This window comes from Triturus cristatus, chromosome 10, assembly GCF_964204655.1.
Source record: "Triturus cristatus chromosome 10, aTriCri1.1, whole genome shotgun sequence".
In the NCBI taxonomy this organism is placed as follows: Eukaryota; Metazoa; Chordata; class Amphibia; order Caudata; family Salamandridae; genus Triturus; species Triturus cristatus.
Genome location: NC_140593.1, coordinates 1,236,696,628 through 1,236,720,718, shown reverse-complemented (window position 1 = coordinate 1,236,720,718; position 24,091 = coordinate 1,236,696,628). Strand labels below are relative to the sequence as shown.

The 24,091-nt window shown below is 50.0% G+C and overlaps 1 protein-coding gene across 5 annotated transcripts in view; it reads right to left on the bottom strand.

The window, feature by feature from the left end:
* HUWE1 (HECT, UBA and WWE domain containing E3 ubiquitin protein ligase 1) overlaps nt 1-24,091 on the bottom strand; it is a 1,878,220-nt gene that overhangs the window by 940,588 nt on the left and 913,541 nt on the right. For all 5 annotated transcript variants that reach the window (XM_085629865.1, XM_085629862.1, XM_085629866.1 and 2 more), the window contains one exon: nt 7,383-7,597. In XM_085629865.1, coding sequence (XP_085485991.1) covers nt 7,383-7,597 — 215 coding nt within the window. The remainder of the gene's footprint in view (nt 1-7,382; nt 7,598-24,091) is intronic.

Below are 24,091 nucleotides of genomic sequence, written 5' to 3'. Positions count from 1 at the left end.
CTCCCACAGCCGCGTGGCCTGCTAGTCAGCAGCCACCAACCAGGGCCCCCCTGCCTCCCATAGGATAACATTGGGCCTAACTCACTCTGCACCCGGCTGCCCCTGCGCCGCTGAGCGTGTAACAACTGTACCTACCTGACCCTGGGAGAGCCCCGAGTCTATGCCCAGAACCTTAACTCTACCAGTCGAGTACTTACCCAAAAGCCGATAACTCACTTCTTCCATAGGGTAACATTGACTGGTTTCTCTTGAAATTTCTTCAAAGTGTGGAGTTTCTAAACTTTAAAATATTCACCTAAAATCAACAGATTAAGTAAAACGGAAATACTCACCTGCTATTAGGAGAGACCCCAGTGCTGGATCTTGGTGCCCAGCTCTGACCCTGAAAAGTAATCACAACCGTACTTACCACTAACTCAACCATTGACTGCTTTTCTGTGAAATTTCTTCTAAGTGTCGATTTTGCAACACTGACCTAGAAAAAGTAACCATAACCCCACTTACCTGCTAAGTGAATTTACTCCCATAGGATAACATTGGTAATTTGATTAGAAAAAGTTTCTAAGTGTCAACTTTTAAAATTGCAAAATATTGCTTAAAAATCACAACAGTAACAAAAATGCATTCACTCACTTGTTTCCAAAAACTGTCCCAGTACTGAATCTAGGATCCAGTCCTGGAATTAGAAAAGTAATCCTGAAAGTAATCAATTGCATATAACTTAAAATTCCCATTGAGCTCAATGTATTATTGTGTTTGAATTTGTGTTGCCTATTGCAGCAAACTAACGATTGCATTCAAAAGTCAATTGCCTATTGCAAAATATTTAACTAAAGCATCTCATTCTGAGAAAGTATATTTTGATACCTATTGTTGGTTCTAAAATAAAACCACCATATATTTTTTATATACAAACCATTGGCCTAGAGTTCAGTTCTTGAGTGTGTGAGACCATTTGCTGACTGAGTGTGTATAACAAATGCTTTACACTGTCCTCTGATACTGCCTTACTGCTTGACCAAGCTACCACTTTAGATAGTAAGGTTATATCTAACTTTAGCCTCTGCCAAACCTCTGGGGGCTGTGGACTCTGTACACACTGTACCTATTTGGGAACAGTATATACAGAGCCACTTTCCTACATCGCCATAGCACAGCCGAGGGTATAAGACGTCCAAGGTCGAACGGAGAATGAATGTAGTTACCTCTCGACCATCCTGCACGTGGTGCCGCAGAGGATAATAAGTGGTCCGTAGGGAGTGGGGCAACCGGATTGCCCATCTGCAAAACGCCAGTGGCCGTGGAACTGGTCCGGAGAAAGTCCACACTAGGCTCCGTAGGGCGTCGTGGGGGGGGGGGGGGGGGGAGGGGAAAGCAACTCCTCTGTGGGCGAAGACTGCAAACTAAGACGCCAGTCCCCGTGCCCTGCAGGGTGGAGAAAAGACCAGCCCCTGTAGGATGGGAAACCCACAGACTAGTGGAGCACCTGAGGGGTCTCTGGAGAGGGCGGAGACGCCTGCGGGGCAGACAACTACAGGGAGCAGAAGAGCGGGTCTGGGGGCTGTGGACGTGGAGTCTGTAGAACCCGCCCTGGAATCCGCCGGAGAAAAGGCCACGACGCGGTTCCCAGTCTCCGGTGAAGAGGAGACAAGGAGGCGACAGCCCTTCGGAGAGGAAAGGACATCCGGAGAAGAGTCGACGATTCACCACAGGCACCGGTGAGTCCTCGACCGGCACAGAAGTTTCCACCAGCGGTGCCGGGTTGACCACCACTATGTGCCTCATCGGAGAGAGGAGGGTCGGGCCGGAGCGGCTAATGAATGGTGCCGAAAAGGCGCCTGTTCGACCCCCGACGAGGCAGCCACCTGCACAGAGGACCGAGAGGGGCCCGGGGAAGCGTCCCGGGTGACGACCTCCACCTGCAGCACCGCCCGCGCCGGGGAGCAAAGAAAGCCATTGACGCCGGAGAGGCGTCGGTTCGGCCTCCGGGAAGACAGCCGCCTGCCCAGAGAACCGATGGGGACTTGGGGACGAGCCCAGAGTCCCGGCGACCTCTTGCGACACCGCAGGGAACCCCACAGGGCTTTGCGGTGAGGCCGGGATGCCATGGGCCGAAGAGGTGAACCCCGAAGGGCCACACCTCGATGGCACCACACCTCCAAACCCTGAAGCCGAACAAGTCTGCGCCGGGGGCGAGTCCGCAGAAGGCCCTGCACACGGCGAGGAATTCACAGACATCGCAGGAAGAGGAGGCGGAGGGCCCAAGGAAGCCTGCAGAGCTGTAGCATAGGCTTTCATCTGAGCCCTCGTCGCCCCAACGCCGGGAAATGGCGGATAGAGTGGCAACAGACGAGGACGCACATCCCGGGAGGGACCGGCGCCCTCTGCCAAAGGAGGACAGGGCCTTGGCGGCAAGCTGCAAGACTTACGGGCTGGCGAACGACGCCAAGGGTCCTCGGCGAAGGACGCCGCCGCAGTCGGAAACGGAGGCCCCTGGTCCCGTCCGAGGTAGGAGACGGGCGCTGCAACGACACCGATCTGGACAAGCGGGCCGACAGCAATTTCATCCGCCATTCCCGCCGGGACTTCGGCTTGAGATGCTGACAAGCGTCGCAGCCCGTAGAGTCATGGTGCTTGCCCAAGCACCACATACAAATAGTGTGAGAGTCCGTCGCCAACATCTGACGTGCACAAGAAGCACAAGTCTTGAAGTCTGAAGCCATGGTACACTGTTCCCAACTTAAGGCGCTAAAGAGGCCCGAAAACAGGCCAAGGAGCACACTCCGGATTTGCGTTGCACGCGGAAAAGGAGGAAACTGACGTCAGCGCACTGGGGTGGGACTTGTGACCTCGCTGACGTCACATCCGCGGACAGGGCGGGGTCGCGTGGTACCGCCCCCAGCGCGCAGAGATGCTGTGGCAAAAAGTTTCCGGATCCAGTCTCACGCCTGGGGATAATGCTATGTTAAGGAATCTGCGGCTAGTAGTCTCTATCAGATAACTTGCTTTTCCTCCATAGGATAACATTGACAATTTTCTTCCAAAAACTTTTTTAAGTGTGGAGTTTTGAAATATGCAAATATTCTTTAAAAATCATGCGAATAACCAAAACATAATTACTTGCCTGTTTGCAGGAAATGTCCCAGTGCTGAATCTAGGTATCCAGCACTGAGTTAGAAAAGTAACGTCAAAAGTAACTTGCCTGCAATTTACTGAAACAGCCTATTCATTCCAATGTACTGTATTTGCTAAGTGTTGCATACTACTGCTTCCCTGTAAATCAAACCAAGTACAATTTCTATTGCATTTTCAAACTGTTCTAGAGCCAGTGACTTATTACTGAAAAATATTTTATGCTTACCTGTACCAGGCTTGCTTGGTTCTAAAAATAAAACCGAATATATTTTTATACAAACACAATTGGCCTGGAATTCAGTTCTTGAGTATGTGAGACCATTTGCTGACTGAGTGTGTACATCAAATGCTTAACACGGTCCTCTGATACTGCCTTACTGCTCGACCAAGCTACCACAAACAGAGTAAGGTTCTATCTAGCTTTAACCTCTGCCTACCTCTGGGGTCACTTGGTCTCTATACACACTATACCTCATTTTGGTGTAGTATATATAGAGCCAGTTTCCTACACGGACCTTCTTGGCGCCCACATAGCCAACAAAGTGTTGATCATCCTCCCGTAATTGTTTTGTGCGATCGAGAAAGATAATGCACGCTTTGGATCCAGACGGTGGAGCCTCTCCTCCTCCTTAGAACGATGGTGGTGCGGGAAGAAGGTGGGGAAAGTGATTGATTGTCCTATGTGGAATGAGGTAACCACTTTGGGAAGAAAAGACTGTCGAGTTCGAAGGACAACCTTGTCCGGATGAACAGCAAGGAAAGGAGGTTTAGAAGAAAAAGCCTGAAACTCACTCACCCTGCGAGCACCGGTGATGACAACCAGAAAAGCAGTCTTTAAAGTCAGAAGTCTGTAAGAACAATTATGTAGTGACTCGAAAAAAGCACACATGGGGTAGGTTAAGACAGGATTAAAGTCCCACTGGGGCATTACGAAAGGAATAGGAGGAAAGAGGTGAGTAATGCCCTTAAGAAATCTATTTACAATAGGGGGCTAGAAAAGAGAAGGTTGATCAGGAAGGCGAAGAAAGGACGGAAAGATAACTTTTAAGGGTGCCCAGAGCACAGCCCTGCTGGCCAAAGAAAAGAATTAAGAGGAGACCCACTGATACAAAGCCTTTGCTGCGCAGAATGCCACAAATGTGTTCATCTACAAGCGTACACCGTTTTAGTGTAGGGACAGCTGGATGCCAAGATGACATTACAGTCTTCAGGAGTGTGACAAAGAGCCATCTTTTTTGCATGGTATGCCCCCACTTTTTGCTGAATTGCTGATGTACTTTGAGTGTGCCCTGGGCTCCTGCCAATCGGGTACCCAGGGCCTGTGTTCCTTCCCTAAAACTTCATGACAGCCTAAACCCACTTGGCATCCCTCGCCACATGTCAGCCCTTGGTAAATGGTACCCTAGGTACCCAGGGCCTTGTGACCAGAGAAGGCCCCTAAGGGCTGCAGCACTTCTTGTGCCACCCTTAGAGGCCCTCTACCTTGGCACACACACCCTGCCTTTGCAGGCTGAGTGTCTGGGTGCAGAACCAAACAGTCGACATGACACACATCCCTGTGTGCCATGCCCACAACACACACTGCCCTGGCATACCTCAGTCACCCCTCTAGCTGGGTGCACTATGCCAGTGGTGAGGGTACAGGTGCATGAGCCCTGTACCCCTACAGTACCCAGGTCCATTCCTGGGCCCTGTAAGTGCAGAGCTGCCATTAAGAGTATATGATGCTGGGAGGTCGTCATCACAAACTCCACAGCACCATGATGGCTACACTGAAGACTGAGAAGTTTGGTATCAAACTTCTCAGCACATTAAACCCACACTGATGCCAGTGTGGGATTTAATGCAAGATGCACGACAGAGGGCATCTTAGAGATGCCCCCTGAACCTAATCAACAACCAGCGTCCTGACTGAGAGGCTGCCTAGGCTGCCACCCAGCAGACATGTTGCTGGACCCCTGGGTAGAGAGCCATCCGCTCTCCTGGGCCTGCAACAATGCACATCCTGGGCGAGGTGCTAGGTCTCCTCCCCCAGGATGGGCAGAGGAAGCTTCAAAGGCATGCTGCCTTTGTGAGCTTCTCCAGGGGACTTGCTGTACCCAGCAACAGACCCCCACTGGTTCTGACCCCCACTCCAGCGGGAAACCCCAAGGAAGGAAAGGGGGTGTGCCAGCCTCTGCCAACCCCACCCCTCAGGTGGGGGAGGCGAGGTGAAGCACATCTCTGGGCTCTTGCCATCTTGTAGATGGGGAGCCCTGCCCAATCAGGACTAGGCTACTGCCCCCCTCCCACAGGAGAGTGGCAGGATAGGGGGTATACCCACCCCAGGGAAAGGACCAATTGGTCCCTGCCCTTTACCTACCAGTAACGCCCCTAAATTTAGTATTTAGGGGCACCCTGAACCTTCCTTCCTCAGATCCCGAATCCGAAACAAGAAGATCAAGAAACAAGACAACCTGCTGAGCAGCAGTTAACAGGAAGACACCAACTGATTTGGCCCCAGCCCTACAGGCCTGTCGACCCTCGAACCTGCTGCTGCTAAACCCCGGCGTCTCCAGCGGTCAGCAACCTCAAAAACCCCAGAGGACCTGACTGCCTGTGACTCTAAAGAAACTAGGACTCCCACGAGCAGTGGACCTGCTCAACAACAAGCAACAACCCATGGCACCAGCCAGGAACCGCGAACCCTGCACACTCTGCACCCGCCAAGCCTGGCCTGTGCCTGAGTAGACAAACACCAAGAGCACGTCCCCCCGGCGACTGTGACCCAGAATCCGGCACCCAAGGATCCACCTCAACGCTCCTGACGACACCTGCAGCCTCAGAACCAGGGACCACTCCAACCGCGACCAGCAGAGGGTAAGATTTTCCGACGCCAAAAGGCACCCATGCACCCGGCGCCCGACTCCTGGGTGCCTACCTATTCTCCAACTACCCAACTTACCTCTGGAAGTGGTGTTCGCACCTGAAGATTCTTCGTCCCCGAGCTTGCAGCCTTTGTTCGTCCTTGAGCTTCTCCATTGAAATCCATTGAGCGCTCGACGGCTCAAAAGCACCCTGCACCCAACCCTCCGAGTGCCCCTGCTTATTAAATTGGAAAGCTTTTGCTTGGTTGAATTAATATACATGTAACAAAATTGAAATTACACAAAACTAATATTAGTAGCTCTTAACCCGATTCATTGAACATAAGTAGCTCTCAGTACAGAAAAGATTGGAGATCCCTGGGGTAACCGTGCACTTTCTAAAATGCAATAATAATATCACTTCCTGTGGGGAGTGAGCATAACCCTGATCCAGACTTCCAAATTTCACCAAAAACAAGATGGGGAACCCTTCTTTTAAGGAGCACATCAGGTTGCCCACTTCAGGGGTGTGAATAGCGTGGTGGTACAAAACGCCCACTGCAAACCTAATTTCCCACCACTCCTGGTGCCAAACTGGCCTCGGGGCAGTGGATGGCATATCCAAGGTCTGGGGGAAGCTGGGGTCGCACATCAAAGGTGGCAGAGGCTTTGAAGCCCCTCACCTTGATATGCTACAATCGCTAGCCATCCTTCTGGAGGATGTGCTAAGGCCTTCCCCGGAGCTGGCATGGTTTCTGACCACAGACAGCGCAGGCTCTCACCTGCATGGGGTCAGAAATTAGTCTGTGGTGGCAAGTTGGACGATACCAGTCAGCCAGCACACTAAATACTGGTAGGTTTCTCAGAGGGTACCTTTAAGGTGCCATCTGGGTGCAAATCATAATAAATCTAGTATTGGCAAATGTAACTCGTTTGAGGCTCATGCCTCAAATCTGGCAGCTTTGTTATTCAACTGTTTTACTGTGTAAAATCGTTAAACTTAAGTACATACCTGATCCCGAAGAGCAGGTATCTAAATACTATACACAATATTGTGTTATTTTTCTAAATTGGTCTTGGATTACTTTGTGTGTTAACCATTAATGGTGTGTGTACAACAAACGCTCAACACTCACTCCTCTCTGATGAGCCTAAACTGCTCACCCACACTGCCGCTAATTGAGCACTTTACGATTGCTGAAGCGAGCCCCGGTAAGCCAATAAGGGTCGCCTAGACTGTGTGCATAGTGTAACTTGTTCTGGTACACTACATAGAAAACCAGCTTCCTACACACAGCATATGAAACTAGAAAAGGTTCACAGTCCAAATGTCAACCTCACCATTCAAGAGGTTACCTTGCTAAAATAATTACACTTGTTGCCATCAAACTCGCACTGTACCTCTTTAATGAGTTCCGACTGGCCCGCAGTGTAGCTGTAGTTTGCTATTAAGGTGGCGATTCCCACGTAGGATCTCACCAGCTCTGCCAGCAGCCTGAGGATTGTAGAGGTGGGCAGCAGTGGTTTACTGCCCTTAGCCTTCTGCTTACCCTCCTCTGTGGAACGGTCTCCTTCTTTGTCTTTTTTTCCTTCTCTGGTGTCCTCTGGAGTAGAAGCTGAAAATGTAGTACAAGAGAAGCAACACATTTCAGAGACGTTAAATGCTGTAGTAAGAATGTTTAAAAATGTACAAATATCACATATGGCTATAACAGAATATGGGACATTTTAAACTCTGAACAAAACACAAGTACATTTGCTTCAGTAACAGATTCATACGTTTATAAATTATCCACCGGTGTCAGACTATATTTGATCAATACTATTTTTCGGGCAATCTTCACAAAAATTGCAACGGAAAAATCTAGTTGGGAAGTCTAAACTAGACAGGATGTGACATCACGGTTTCCTGATGGTACACCTGACTACCAAAACGTTAGTTCACCATTACCTTTAAGCACCACAAAGCTAAGGAGAAAAAGACTGACCAAGACAGAGTGAAATACAGAGAACAAGTAACTGATCAGAATTTTTTTTTCTGATCAATCCTGTGGCTCCAGGATAAGCCTTAGGTGAATATTTTGCATAGTCACCAGAAAAGACCAAGAAATGTTTGTGAACATGTCCACTCACTAGCTTTCAGAGGGACTTTCACACATTCATCGTAGGTGTGCATAAGTCCAGCAGGTCCATATAAAGTGCCACGTCCATTTCAACTGTTTATTTCCATTGTAGGAAACTGGCTCTATATAGACACTACACCAAAATGAGGTATAGTGTGTATAGAGTCCACAGTCCCCAGAGGCTTGGCAGAGGCTAAAGTTAGATACAACCTTACTCTATAAAGTGGCAGTTTGGTCGAGCAGTAAGGCAGTGTCAGAGGACAGTGTAAAGCATTTGATGTACACACTCAGTCAGCAAATGGTCTCACAAACTCAAGAACTGAACTCTAGGCCAATTGTTGTTGCATAAAAATATACTGTAGTTTATTTTTAGAACCAAGCAAGCCTGGTACACATAAGCATTAAATACTTTACAGTAATAAGTTACTGATTATACAACAGTTTGAAAATGCAATAGAAATTGTACTTTGTTTGATTTACAGGGGAGCAGTAGTATGCAACATTCAGCAAATACAATACATTGGAATGAATACGCTTTTTCAGTAAATTGCAGGTAAGTTACTTTTTACGTTACTTTTCTACCTCACTGCTGGATACCTAGATTCAGCACCGGGACATTTCCTACAAACAGATAAGTTAACACTTATTTTTTAAGAATAGTTATAGGTTTCAAATCTCCACACTTAGAAACTTTTTGGAGAAACAGTGTCAATTTTATCCTATGGAAGGAAAACAGGTTAACAATTCACAGGTAAGTAAACTACTGTGGGAGTTAGCATTCTGGGGTTAGACTCCGTGGTCTCCCAGGCTCAGTGATGCATTGTTGTTGCATCCTCAGCGGCACTAGGGCTGCCGGGTGCAGCGTGCTGTTTTGACATCGGGTGCCCTGTTTTATATGGAGAACCTCCAGTTTGCAAAAGCACTGCAGGCAGGGAGACAAAGGACTTCTGGGTGCGACCACCACTTGGAGAGGTAAGTTGGGAAGTTAAGGGTTGGTTAGGCACCGTCTGTTTGGGCACACCAAGCCGTGGGGCGTCGGGTGCAGGGGTGCCTTTTGGGGTCGGATCTTCTTGCCAGCTCCTGGTCGTGGTTAGGGGGGCCTTCTGGATTTAGGCTGCAGGTGTCGGCTTAAGGCAGGTCAGGGGTCACCGGAACTCGGGTCAGGATTGCTAGGGTGACCTTGTGGTGTTTCTCCACTCGAGCTCGGGCTGGGTTCGGCGGGTGCAGAGTGAGCTGGATTTGCGGTCTCTGGCTGACACCAGAACCTGCAGTTTGAACAAGTCCGGTCTTCACAGGAGATTCAGTCTTTGAAGTGAAGGCAGGCAGGTCCTCCGGGGTTTTCGAGGTTGCTGGCTGCAGGACACACCAGGATTTCGCAGGGTTCGAGGGGAGACAGGCCTGTAGGGTTAGGACCAAGACAGTAGGCGTCGTCCTCTGGTTAGCTCTGCACAGCACTTCGTCCTTATCTTCTTTTCTAGTCGTTTCTGGATCTGGGGAAGGAAGGTTCAGGGTGCCCCCTGAATACTAAATTTAGGGGCGTTACAGGTAGGTAAAGGGCAGGGACCAATGGGTCCCTTCCCTGGGGTGGGTAGATGTTTGTTTGCGGAAATCTCTCAAGCCCAAAAGAGATGAACTTGTGAGGCGCTTCGTGCCCATACGAGGAACTTGAAGCATCAGACCAATTGTGGGAAAGAATAAAACATTGGATCTCTTTTATAATCAACAAAAAGAAAAAGATAAACTTACATCATATTCGTCATTATCACAGTTAGATAACATTGGGTTCTCTCGGCTGCCTCTCCATTTGGTTTTTACATATAAAAACCGCATACGACCAAGATGATTGGCAATTAATTACGCCGTCATAAGCTATAATACATACTTCTGCCAATAGAAGATTTCTGAGAAAAAAACACGAGAATTTACTCTTCAGTTATCAGAAAAAATTGTGTGGCTTTCCTGACGAAGGCGCCAGTGCGCCGAAACGCGCGTCGAATCCAATCTACTGCCGCATTATATCTTAATGTACCGTTTGATTTTTTGTCGTGTTATTGTTTCAGTAATTTAATTTTTGTGGTTGTTATACACAAATTTAATGGTGTATCAATGTAATAATAGCAACAATAATAACCAGAGAAAATTGATTTATTTTTACATTTTGGAAAAATGTGTTTTTTAACCTATGATTGTTTCATGGCCAAAAACAATATTTTTATATAACAAATTATTCCTTTATAATAAAGAAAAAAAAGTTTATTTTATAATCATCTACTGTGGTACACTGTTTTTTATGCTTCTTTTAGACAAATTTTGGTTTTGTCTTCTGAAATAGACATTATTGTGATAATTATCTTACAACGATTGCCTTGGAAGTTATTACTCACCATGCTTGTTGCCCTGTCCTAGGAATTGACGCATATATTTTACAGGGGGTCCTTGATATTTTCAAAGAATACACCCCCTATTCTGCCACTCTTCAGGAGGAGGGAGGCAGGAGCCTGTCTCTGGTTGGCTGGGTCACCCCATCCTCAAGATGGCAGAGACTCTAGGTTGTGCTTCACCTCACCTCCCCCACCTGAGGGGTGCAGTTGGTAGAGGTGGGCACACTTCTCTTCCTGCCGGGTCTCCCACCCAAAGTGGGGGGGAGGGTAGAACCAGTGGGGACCAGATGAACCAGTTACCTTCGGTAACGCTTTTTCTGGTGGATACAGTATCTGCCTGTGGATTCCTCACCTTGTGAATATCCTCTGCGCCAGCATTCCACGTAACTTTTTTCCCCAGCTCTCCACGCCGACGTGGACGTCATAATGCATCGGCTCCGCTCGCGACTCCGTATGACGTCACCGGGGCCATAAGAGAGCCACGTCGGCGTGATGACGTCAGTTCCACCCATTTTTTCCGTGCCTCCGAGGCGCACAGGTGGACCAACGACAGATACAAAGTATACACAGTATACAATATACAATCATATACAGAAAGTATACAAGGAAAAGGAAAGTAAAATAAAACGAGCATTATCTACCAATATACAAGCAAGTGTAACAATATCTCAAGCAAGACAACTTTTAAGGTATACAAAGGTGGACAACGGGGAGGCGGGTGGGCCAGTGAGGAATCCACAGGTGTGAGAAAGTGGGTTTCTGTTGCAGTAACCCCCCCCCTTTTCTTTTGCCCAATAGCTGATGCACTTTTCCTTGTTGTGCCCTGGGCTCCTGCCAATCAGGTGCCCAGGGCCTATGTTCCTTCCTTAAAACACACAAACTCCCAATTGGCAAACCCTGGCCACATGTCAGCCCCTGGTAAATGGTACCCTAGGTACCCAGGGCCTTGTGACCAGGGAAGGCCTCTAAGGGCTGCAGCACTCATTGTGCCACCCTCAGAGGCCCTGTACCCTTACACACACACTGCCCTTGCAGGCTGAGTGTCTGGGTGCAGGACAAAACAAAGAGTCGACATGGCACACATCTCTGTGTGCCATGCCCATCACCTACACTGCCAAGGCATATGTCAGCCACCCCTCTGGCTGGGTGCCTTGTGCCTATGGTGTGGGCACAGGAGCAGGAGCCCTGTGCCCCTACAGTACCCAGGTCCATTCCTGGGCACTGTAAGTACAGTGCTGCCTTTTACAAGTACATGGTGCTGAGAGCTCGTCAAACACGAGCTCCACAGCACCATAATGGCAACACTGAAGACTGGGAAGTTTGGTATCAAACTTCTCAGCACATTAAACCCACACTGATGCCAGTGTGGGATTTAATGTACTAAGCACCCCAGAGGGCATCTTAGAGATGCCCCCTTACAGCTAACCTACAATCCACGTCTGCTCTGAGGCTGCCCAGGCTGCCACACAGCAGACACGTTGCTGGACCCCTGGGTGGGAGAGCCCCTGCTCTCCCGGGCCTGCAACAATGCACATCCTGGGTGAGGTGAGAAATCTCCTCCCCCAGGATGAGCAAAGGGAAGCTTCAAAGGCATGCCGCCAGTTGGAGTTTCCCCAGGCCACTGCAACCCCCCACTCTGGCAGGAAGCTTGGCCGGAAACCCCATACAAGGACAGGGGATGTGCCAGCCTGCCCACCCCACCCCTCAGGTGGGGGAGGAGAGGTGAAGCACATCTCCGGGCTCTCGCCATCTTGAAGATGGGAGGCCCTACCCTATCAGGATTAGGCTACTGCCCCCCTCCCACAGGAGAGAGGCAGGATAGGGGGTGTACCCACCCCAGGACAAGGACCCATTGGTCCCTGGCCTTCACCTACCTGTAACGCCCCTAAATCTAGTATTTAGGGGCCCCCTGAACCTTCCTTCCCCAGATCCCAGATTCAAAACTGCAAGAAGAGCAAGAAGAACAAAGACCTGCCCTGCAGCTGCTAAAAAGAGGAAGACACCAACTGCTTTGGCCCCAGCCCTACCGGCCTGTCGACCCTCGAACCTGCTCCTGCTCCAGCGCGGCATCTCTTGTGGCCAGCAACCTCAAAAACCCCGGAGGACCTGGCTACCTTTGAACTCTAAAGCCCCTGGGACTCCCATGAGTAGAGGCTCTACTCAGAAACCTATCTCTAACCCCTGGCAGCAGCCCGGAACCGCGAACCCAGCACCCTCTGCACCAGCCAAGCCTGGCCAGTGCCGGAGTGAACAAAGACCCTGAGGACGACCCCACGGCGACTGTAACCCCGAGTCCGGCACCCAAGGACCCCCCTCGACATTCCGGAAGAAGTCTGCAGCCTCAGAACAGAGTGCCACCCCAACCGCGATCAACAAGAGGGTAAGATTCCCGACATCAAAAGGCACCCCTGCACCCGGCGCCCTGCGGCCCCCTGTGCCCAATCCCGGGGTACCCACCTAACCTACAACTACCCAACTTACCTCTCGAAGTGGTGGTGGCATCTGAAGCATCCTCGTCCCCGAGCTTGCAGCCTTTTTCCAAACCGGAACATTCCCATTGACTTCCATTGAGCGCCCGAAGGCTCAAAAGCACCCTGCACCCAGCCGCCCGAGTGGCCCTGGCAGTGCACTCTCTACACTAACCTACGTCCCCACTTGCCCTGAGTAAGGGACCAGGAGCCCAGCTCCCACAGCCGCGTGGCTTGCCAGACAGCAGCCACCAACCAAGGCCCCCCTATCCCTCATAGGATAACATTGGGCCTAACTCTCTCTGCACCCGGCCGTCCTGAAGCCGCTGAGGGTGAACCAACTGTACCTACCTGACACTGGGGGACCCCTGAGTCTATGCCCGGAATTTCAACTCTGCCAGTCGGGTACTTACCCTTAAACCGCTAACTTCATTTTCCTCATAGGGTAACATTGACTGGCTTTTTCTTGAAAAATCTTCTAAGTGTGAACTTTTCAAAACTGCAAATATTCACTAAAAATCAGCCAAGTGACAAAAACGAATTTACTCACCTGCTCTTAGGTGAGCTCCCAGTGCTGGATCTTGGTGCCCAGCCCTGACTCTGAAAAGTGTCCACAACTGTACTTACCTCTAACTCATTTTTCTTCCATAGGAAACCATTGTCTGCTTTTCTGTGAAATTTCTTCTAAGTGTCTATTTTTGCAAAATTGAAATATTCTTTTAAAATCGTACCATTTCTGCAAACGAAATTACTTACCTGTTTCTGATAAGGACCCCAGTCCTGGGTCTAGGTACCCAGTCCTGGATTACTAAAGTAACGATAAAGTACTCTACCTGCAATTTGAATTTCTTGCCATAGAGATCCATTGAATGTTTTCTTTGAAATATTTTCTAAGTGCTAACTTTTGAAATAGCTAAATATTATTTAAAAATCATTACAGTTATTAAGTCGACTTTCATCACTTGATTCGGAGTACTGACCCAGAGCTGGATCTAGGAGCCAGACCTGGAATTTCAAAAGTAATCTGAAAAGTAATTTATTACAAGATAACCTGAATTTACCATTGAGCTCAATGCATTGTTATGTTTAGGAAATAGGATTGTTTATTGCAACCAACTGTGACTGTTTACAAAAATCCATTGCTTATTGCAAAAGTATTTATATTCAATCTCTCATTCTGAGAAAAGTAGATTTTTATTCCCTTTGTGGTTCTAAAAATAAAACAAGCATATATTTTATATATATAAACCATTGGCCTAGAGTTCAGTTATTGAGTGTGTGAAACCATTTGCTGACTGAGTGTGTACAATAAATGCTTTACACTGTCCTCAGGTACTGCCTTACTGCTCGACCAAGCTACCACTTTTGAGAGTAAGGTCATACCTAACTTTGACCTCTATCAGCCTCTGGGGGACTGTGGACTCTGTACACCCTGTACCCATTAGGGAACAGTATATACAGAGCCACTTTCTCACAACAGGCAGATACTGTATCCACCAGAAAAAGCGTTACCGAAGGTAAGTAACTTGTTCTTCTGATGGATACATCTGCCAGTGGATTCCTCACCTTGTGAATAGATTCCCACAGCAGTCCCCACTCCCGGAGGAGGGTTTCCACCTTCCTATACCAGAAAGTCTTGCAAGACAGAGCGCGCAAAGTGGCCCTCCCTCCTCATCTCAGAGTCCAAGCAATAATACTTTGCGAAAGTATGGAGGGAGGCCCAAGTCGCGGCCTTACAAATATCTGCCACAGGAACACCCCCGGCCAAAGCAGATGTAGGTGATTTAGCCCTAGTCGAATGAGCTCTAATACCCTCAGGAGGAGTCTTACCAGCCAGGGCATAGCAGATCTTGATGGCAAGGATGATCCATCTCGATAGCGTGCGCTTGTGCACCGCTTAACCCTTTGAACGACCAACGTAGCCAATGAAGAGCTGATCGTCCAGACGAGTGTCTTTCATTCTGTCCAAATAAAAACTCACAGCCCTCTTTAGATCCAGGCGATGGAGTCTTTCCTCCTCTTTGGAAGGATGAGGAGGCGGATAAAACACAGGGAGAGTAACAGACTGCCCCAAATGGAAGGGAGTAACTACCTTAGGTAGGAGAGCAGCCCTGGTCCTAAGAACCATCCTTTCAGCATGCAAGGTTAAAAACAGGGGTTTAGAACTAAGAGCTTGAAGCTCACTCACCCTCCTGTCAAGGTTATGGCTACAAGAAAAACCGTCTTAAAAGACAACAGCCTCAAAGGACAGCTATAAAGGGGCTCAAAAGGGGACCCCATCAAGAAAGTCAAAACAAGATTAAGGTCCCACTGTGGCATTACAAAAGGAGAAGGTGGAAACCCATTAGTAAGGCCTTTGATAAATAGGAGATTTAAATAATGACTGCTGATCTGGAAGAACTTGACCGTGGCCACAGCACAGCCTTGCTGAGCCAAGGAAAGAGCAAACTGAAGCACATCAGAAAGATGAGCGTTTAAAGGATCAACGGATCTCTCTCCACGCCATTTAACAAACTTAGACCACCGATATGAGTAAATGGACTTGGTGGAGTGTCTTCTGGCCGATAAAATAACATCCACCACATCAGGCGGGAGAGAGAAGGAATTCAGGTTGCCCCGTTCAATCTCCAGGCATGAAGGTGTAAGCTCTGGAGGTGGGGGTGAAGAACCTGCACCTCCGATTGCGAGAGGAGGTCTGCCCTGAGAGGGAGACGGAGCGGAGGGTGCGATGAGAGGTGAAGTAGATCTGTGTACCACACCCTTCTTGGCCAATCCGGGGCAACCAAAATAACTTGGGCCCGGTCTTGGCGAATTTTCCTCAGAACCCGAGGAATCATGGGTATGGGAGGAAACGCGTAAAGGAGTTGTGAGCCCCAACTCAACTGAAACGCGTCCCCCAACGTCCCCTGCAACGGAAACTGAAGACTGCAGAATGACAGGCAATTTGCGTTCTCGCGGGTGGCGAATAGGTCTATCCGAGGAGTCCCCCACGTCCGAAAGACGTGACGGACCACCTCCGGATGAAGCCTCCACTCGTGGTCGGCAGAGACCCGCCGACAGACTGTCCGCACGTACGTTCAGCACCCCGGCCAGATGATTAGCCTTCAAGCAAACCTGATGATCCTGAGCCCAGGACCAGAGCCGTAACGCCTCCCTGCAGAGACGATACAACCCTACTCCTCCTTGCTTGTTGACATACCACATCGCGGTAGAGTTGTCCGGCAGGACTTGAACCGACTGACCGCGAAAGGAAGCGCCAAACGTATAGTCCGTAATTCCAGAAGGTTGATATGAAGCAGCGGATAGGGATTCTAAGAAGACTGATCAGACCGCCAAAAAGGTCTTTCCGTCAGGAAGCATGGCTCTTAAATCTACCAATGCCACTTGTTTATTGGGGCGCTATGTTCATGCACTGATGGACTCTATGAAGTTATTCGCCCCTAAGCTGCCAAAAGAAGAGAAGGCCTCTTTTATGGAGGTTGTCATGGACACTCAAGCTGCTGCAAGGGAGGTTATTCAGTCGGGTCTAGACACGGCTGATTCTGTGGCTAGAATTATGGGGTCTTCGATAGCCACTAGGAGGCAAGTTTAGCTTCGTTCTTCCGGTTTTTCTGCAGATGTTCAGGCCACGTTAATTGACTTGCCTTTTGATGGAGAGAAACTGTTTGGGGAGAAGGCCGATTCCGCCTTGCAAAGGTTTAAAGATAGCAGGGTTACTGCGAAGCCTTTGGGTTTACAGACTCCTGCTAAGGGATTTGGACTCAGGAAATTTAGAGGATTTGGGAGGTCCTCGTTTCATACCTTCCAGCAACCTCAGCACAGGGGGTGAAGACCTAGCAGAAGAATGCTCCCACTCCGGAGTAGTATCAAGACCATTAGCATCCTGAATGCCTTCAAAGTCATCAGAAGATCCATCAACCTCACCTTCCACTTCCTCCCTATAACGCTCTTCCAAAACCCTCTGTGCCTCTCTTCTAGAACGAATCAGAGGACCCGGCGCCGGTGGCGCCGTACGCGGAACCGAACGTGGAGTCAGCGGCGCCGGGCGTGGAGCTGAAGGAGTCGGCAACAGCGTCGAGGGAGGCTCCGAAGAAGGCAAACGATTCAGACGAAGCCGGGATGCATCACCAGACGGCACCGGGAACTGCCACGAAGGAGCCATTGGCAAGAAGGGCATAAAGGGAGCCTGTGCATAATGCTGCGGCACTCCCAAAGTGTATGCCATAGGACCCACGGGACCAGATGGTGCGCCGGATGGGAAGGCAGCCCTTTGAAAAATCCCATACATTGCATTGAGGAAATGCGTTGAATCCGCACCAGGAACCGGAGCCGAAGTGTCCTCAACTGGCGCCGCAGGTTCAGCTGGTACTGGAGAAGGCTCTTCCTCCTGATCCGGATCGGCGTCAGAAGCTGGAGACTACACTGGCGCCGGTGACTGCGCCGGGAAGGTGACTTCTCTGGAGACATTCGAGAAGGAGATGGAAAAATAACTTCATGCTTCGACGCCGAGGCGACGCCGACCTCGAAGCCCTACTCCTCGACGATCGGCGCCGAGAGGTATGCTTCCTCTTCTTATGAAGTTTCTTCGACTTCGAAGAGTGTCAAGTCGACGACTCCGGCCTCGATTTCTCCTTTTTCCTACCTCTTCTTTCCTTCTTCGCCTTGGCCATGAAGAGTTTCGCCTCCCTCTCCTTCAGGGCCTTAGGGATCATCTTTCTACAGCTGGAGCAGTCCTCCACATCATGATCTTAAGAAAGACACCACAAACAATCCTCATGGGGGTCAGTCATGGACATGTGGCCCCCACATTCCCTACAAGGTTTAAAACCTGACTTTCCTGTCAAAGACGTAGCTTATCCAGAAACAGTAACCCACTACAAGACTACAAAGTAGCGGGAGAGTGCTGGAAAACCGTTACGCGTCGACGGCACGGAAAAAAGGGAACAGACATCATCACGCCGACGTGGCTCTCTTATGGCTCCGGTGACGTCATACAGAGTTGCGAGAGGAGCAGAGGTATTAGGACGTCCACGTCGGCGTAGAGAGCTGGGGAAAAAAGTTCCATGGAATACTGGCGCAGGGGATATTCACAAGGTGAGGAATCTACTGGCAGATGTATCCATCAGAAAAGGGAAGACTGGTACACCTGATCTGCACAGATGAGCTGCGACCACTGCCATCACTTTTGTGAACACCTGAGGGGCACTGGTAAGGCCAAAGGAGAGCAAGGTAAACTGAAAGTGCTTGCGGCCGAACGTGAACCGCAAGTAACGTATGTGGACACAGACAGGATGGGGATATGGAAATAAGCATTGTGCAAGTCAAATGCTACCATCCAGTATACTGAGTCTAGGAAAGTAGGACATGGGCCAAAGAGAGCATTTTGAACTTCTCTTTCCGAAGGAAGAAGTTGAGGGTATGGAGGTCTAGGATAGGCCGCAGGCTTTTGTCCTTTTCTGGCACCCAAAAGAATCGGGAATAACAACCACTCCACCAGTCATACTTCTGGCACAGGGACCCTCTCTATGGCTCCCTTGGCCAAGAGAGACGCGCAACTTCCTTGCAGAGAAGTGCCAAATGATCCTCCAACATACGGCTGTAGGATTGTTGCATGGAGGGAAGGGTAGTCTAGATGGTGAGGGAGTAGCCCCTTAAAACTATCTGCAGAACCCACTTGTCCGACGTTATGAACTGCCAGCGGAGAAGGTGATGACGAATCCTTCCTCCGACTGGCTGATGGGCCTGAAACGTCAGACTAGGACGAACTGGAAGCAGTGCCTGACGGGGGAATATGTGGACTGGCCTTCCCGCCGGGTCCCTGATCCACAAGGACATTGGGTCCCATGTCCATAACCAAACAGAAGCTGGACAGCTTGCATGACGCTGTGGCTGGGCGCATCTTCTGTTGCCGCGAAAAGGACAAAAGGCAGACTGAGGGGGACGGATGGTAGCCGTTGAGGCCCATGGATGGCCTTAGCTCGAAACTCCTTGAAGCTCTCAAGTGCGGAGTCGGCCTTGTCGCAAAAAAAGCAAGTGTCAAAGGGCATATCCATCAGGGTAGATTGGAAATTCCATGAAAAGTCTTAAGTAGTCAACCAGGCGTAGCGTCGTAATGCTACCATTGAGGCAAGCATTGTTCCCAGTGAGCTGGTGGTGTACAGTTCACAGCAAAAGGTAAATTTCGCTGTGTTTCTGCCCTCCGCAACTGCCTGAGAGAACGGCGCGGGCTTCCTCCGGGCACTGAGGCAGCACCTGTGCAACCGTATTCCAGATGGTATGAGAGCATCAGCCCAAGAGGCAAGCGGTATTCACCAAACGCAATGCCAACCTGGAGGAAGAAAACTTCCTCTTGTCAAGATGGTCCAGCTTCATGAATTCCCTATTGGGGGTGAAGCATGTGTGTCAAGTTAGTCCTGACTGTCACTGAAAGACGCTCGAGGCCAAGGACCTCTGCTGCCCTTCTCACCACCACTCCTTAGGAAGCCACGACCTCAATAGCCATGGAGGGGGGGATAAAGAACACCAGTGTCAGGGGAAGAGTCCAACCCACTGCCCTCACGCAGGTCTATCTGCCAGTCCAAGAGGTCTTCAAGCTGGTCTGTTAAAGGGTCCAGCTGCTCCTCCCAGTACTCGTCACCACCTCCTGACAAAATCAACACCAGGGATGCACAGAGTGACAAAAGTCCCTTCAGGAGTCGGAACCAATGTCAGTCCGGCTCAGTGTCCATGTCTGGAACGAGGATGGGGTCAACGAAGAATGGGGGCACAGTCTGTCAGGAAAGTCAAGTTGGAACGACAGACGTCGGTACAGATCCAATAACCGATCCACAAGGGCCCTCCGGAGAAGCCGCCACTGACGTCAAAGCCATGGGGCCCCAAACCGACACTGAGGGACCCAAAGGCACACCAGTGCACCCAGGCTGCCCAAAGAAGAGGTTCAGGGCCACAAACAGTTCATAATTGGGCAGGAGATGCTCTTGCTCCCGGAAAAGTGGGGAGGCGCGTAGCCACCTAGGAAAGAGGCTCCAGGGACAGAGGCCTAGAGCAATGATGCTGTGTGTCCCACATTGGACGAGGAGACTTCTTGTGCTTACCTGAGCGCCCCAAAGATTTTGAAGGGGACGAGGAGTGCGGGCTCCGCTTTTCGAGACCTTCCTCTCAAACGTGAACAGCAGTGACGCAGAGCTGAGAGCTAGGCCTCCAACAGGTTTCAGGTCCATCCCGCAAAGCCTTCAAATTCATGGCCCAATTCTCATGCCCAGAGTGGGTGCCAGGACCGGTGGGAGCCAGCTACTGATAGCAGCAAAGGCTGACGGTAGCTAACAAAGTTGGCAAGCCTTTAAAGCTTCCCCTTCGGGGACCTTGCCCATCCTGGGGGAGGAGGCACAAAACCTCTACCCAGGATGTGCTTTGTCCCAGGACCCAGAGAGCAGAGGAATCTCTACCTAGGGATCCAGAAGGCTGACTGGTGGTGGCTGATGGCAGGTAACCATTCAGGAACCACAGCAGAGTTGGTCATTTTTCAGGGGGTCTCTCTAAGATGCACAGCGTGCATTTTACATTAAATCCAACTCTGACATCAGTGTGGGTTTAATGTGCTGAGAAGTTTGGTACCAAAATACTCAGTCTTCAGCAAAGCCACCATGGAGCTGTGGAGTTGGTGCTGACAAACTCCCAGCCTATGTCCTCAAAATGGATTCATTGCACTGTCTGTGAGTGGCACCTACACTGTAGGGGCGTATTGCTCAAGCAGCTATGCCCACACTTGTAGAATGGTGCATCCTGCCTTGAAGATAGTAAGGCCTGTCTGCACCAAGACGTGTGTGTGTGTGTGTGTGTGTGTGTGTGTGTGTGTGTGTGTGTGTGTGTGTGTGTGTGTGTAGGTGAGGGGTCTCTGAGGGTCGCATAATATATGGGCAGCCCTTAGAGACCCTCTCTGGTCACAAGGCTCTTGGTACCAGGGGTACCATTTACAAGGGACTCGAATGTGATCCCAGAGGCGTGCCAATTGTGGAAACAAAGTTACAGTTTTGGGAAAGAATACATGCCCTGGGAGCCTGAATGACAGGGACCTAGGGCCCATTCAGTCAAAGTGAATCAGAAATCAAGCAAAAAGTGTGTGTGTGGTGGGAGGTGGTTACTGGAATAGAGAGCCACTTACCAACAGTTGGTAAGTGTATTACACGGTGATCGCTGTAAGAAACTGGCTCTATATATACACTGCACACTCAGTCAGCAAATGGTCTCACACACACAAGAACTGAACTCTAGGCCAATTGTTTTGTATAAAAAAAATATACTGTTTTATTTCAAGAAGCAAGCCTGGTACAGGTAAACAAATACTTTGCAGTAGTAATGGACTTAATTGAACACAGTTCAAAATTGCAGTATAACTTGTACTGATTTTGGTTACAGTTTAAGTAAGCTGTTTGCAACACTTAGCAGGTATAGTACATTCGAATGAATGGGCTTTTTAAGAAAAAGGCAATTAATTATTTTTCAGATTACTTTTGCTTACACAGAGCTGGATCCTAGATTCAGCACTGGGACATTTCCTGAAAATAGATGAGTAAATTAGTTTTAGATTTACGATTTTTAAAGATTATTGCATTTCAAAAGTTGACACAAACTTTTTTACATAGAATCACCAATGTTATCCTATGGGAGGAAATTCACTTAGCAGGTAAGTTACTTTAACGATACTTTTCTTACTCAGTGCTGGATCCTGGATTCAGCACTGGGACATCTCCTGAAAACTGTTGAGAAAATGCGTTTTGGTTAATCGGGTGATTTTTAAGGAATATTCTCATTTTTCAAAAGTCGACACAAACTATTTGAGAGAAAAAGTGTCAATGTTATTCTATGAGGAAAAAGAGGTTATCGGTTTCCAGGTAGGTAATCGGTCTTTGGAGTTAGGGTCCTGGGGTTAGACTCGGGGGGTCTCCCAGGGTCAGTGATGCACTGTTGTTGCACCCCCAGTGGCACTAGGGCGGCCGGGTGCAGACTGTTGAGGCCCAATGTTATCCTATGGAGGATAGGGGGGCTCCGGTTGATGGCTGCTGGCAAGCAGGCCACGGGGTTGTGGAAGGAAAGCTCCAAGGGTTAAGCTCAGGGCAAGTTGGGGACCAAGTTAGCACCAAAGGGCACCCTCAGCGGTACTAGGACTGCCGGGTGCAGGGTGCTGTTTTGAGGTCGGTTGCATAGTTGATTTCAATGGCGATTCTCCGGGACAAATAAACACTGCAGGCTCGGGGACGAGGATCTTCCAGGAGTGACCACCACTTCAAGGGGTAAGTTGGGATGTTGAGGGCTGGTTAGGCACCGCTGGGTTGAGCACATAAAGCCGTGGGACGTCTGGTGCAGGGGTGCCTTGGAACGTTGGATTTTCTTACTGTTAGACCTGGCACCTTGGCGTGAGTTTCCCTTCCACTTTTTTGATGGTGTGCCTCGATGTTTTGCTGGTGTTGTCCGCTCAGGGCACTGCGCCACGGCTAATCCGTGCCGCAGTGCAAGTGCTCCCTAGGTAAAGTGTACCTGTAATTGATGTTCATGATTGGTTTATTGGATTTACTGTGAGTCCCCAATAAAGTGCACCAGGGGTGCCATGGCTTGTGAATGCCAATGCTGCTGGTGGGCTTGCAGCGCTGGTTGCGCCACCCACAGAAAGCGGCCTTGAAAATGTGTCTAGGGTCTGCCACCGCAGACCCTGCGTGCAGTCTGGGACTGTCGCGCTGACTGCGCAAGTGCCCCCACTTGCCAGTCCCTAAACCTTCCCTTACCTACATATTAGCAACCCCTCTGGTAGGCCCAAGGGCAGGGTGCATTGTAGGCATAAGGTAGGAAATGCCCTGATGTGGGTGGCATGTCTTAGTAGTGAATTACAGCCATTTTCGTTTTTCACTATTGAAGGCTACCTGCTCTCCATAGGCCAGAATGGGCTGCTGGAGTCACTACACGCTGTGACCCCAGTGGACTCAGAGAGCATGGTAGAATGTCAAGTTTAGTATGCCTGAACTCAGAATAATAAAATACTTCTTGTAGTCAAGTTTATTTTAATATCCTGGGTTTGTAAATACTACTTTTAGAAAGTTAGTATTTACTGACCTGGCCATTTCAGTCCGCCTCTGCTGTGTGTGTGTTCTGCCTAGCAACAGTAAGGAGCAGGGTTGGGGAATCCCCAGAGACAGGTTGGCTGCCAGGTGGTGGGTAGAGAGATGACCCCAGGATGGGTGGGAGGAGTACACCTTCACTCTTAAATAGACCTGTGCTCTGCCACCACAAAGCTGGCGCCGCCCCCTGTGGAGCGGCTGATGTCTCTGCCCTGCTGCTGAAAGGAAAGAGCAGAGTCACCATAACAAAGTACTCCAGAACTGGACTGGGCCAGGCCACCTGGCGCTAAAGAACAAAAGAATCACTGTATAAAAGTAGGAGCCTAGCTCCTAAGAAATCAGAATCCTGTTTACCACAAAGAACCTCTGCCCGACTAGAAGGAGAAGACGACGCTGGGAGGACTGGCCTGCTGCTTGCCTTGCTGAGAAAGGAGAGGAAAAGACTCGCTGAAAAGACTTTGCTACTTTGTGCTTGAACATTCTCCAAGGGCTTGATCTGAGCTTGCCCCCTGAACTGAACCCCAGGACCAGCGGGTTCTCTGTGCTTTTGCTCGTCCTCCAATTCGAGCCATGTGTACATCCCGCTGGAAAGAGACTGCGCCCCTCATCGCCCCTCCTAGGGCCGTGACACTCAGGAGCTTGCCTGCCTCAACCCCGTGAGAGCCCCGCTCCGTCCGGAGCCGCTCTCTGCCCCCGGGCTAGGTTGCCTGCGCCCCTGTCACCGCCTGCCACTGGAGTGCGCTGAACGCGCTGTCACCCCTCCCGCCGGAATCCGTCCGACGACTGATCTACGCCGGGTCACCCAGCTGCACTGACCGTGCCCTGTGACCCCGCTTCGCTATCCCCGGACATCTCAGGCCGCGCTGCCCCCGCTGTGGAGACCCCCCTGCACCGCCGTGCTGAGGGTCGCTGGCCGCGCCTGCCTACCTGCCCACACCCGCTGATTGAGGACCCAAGAGCACTTCCCAAGCGGAGAGTCGCACCGACCTGTGCCGACTCTCCACATCACTAAAGGAGTTCCAGTATCGG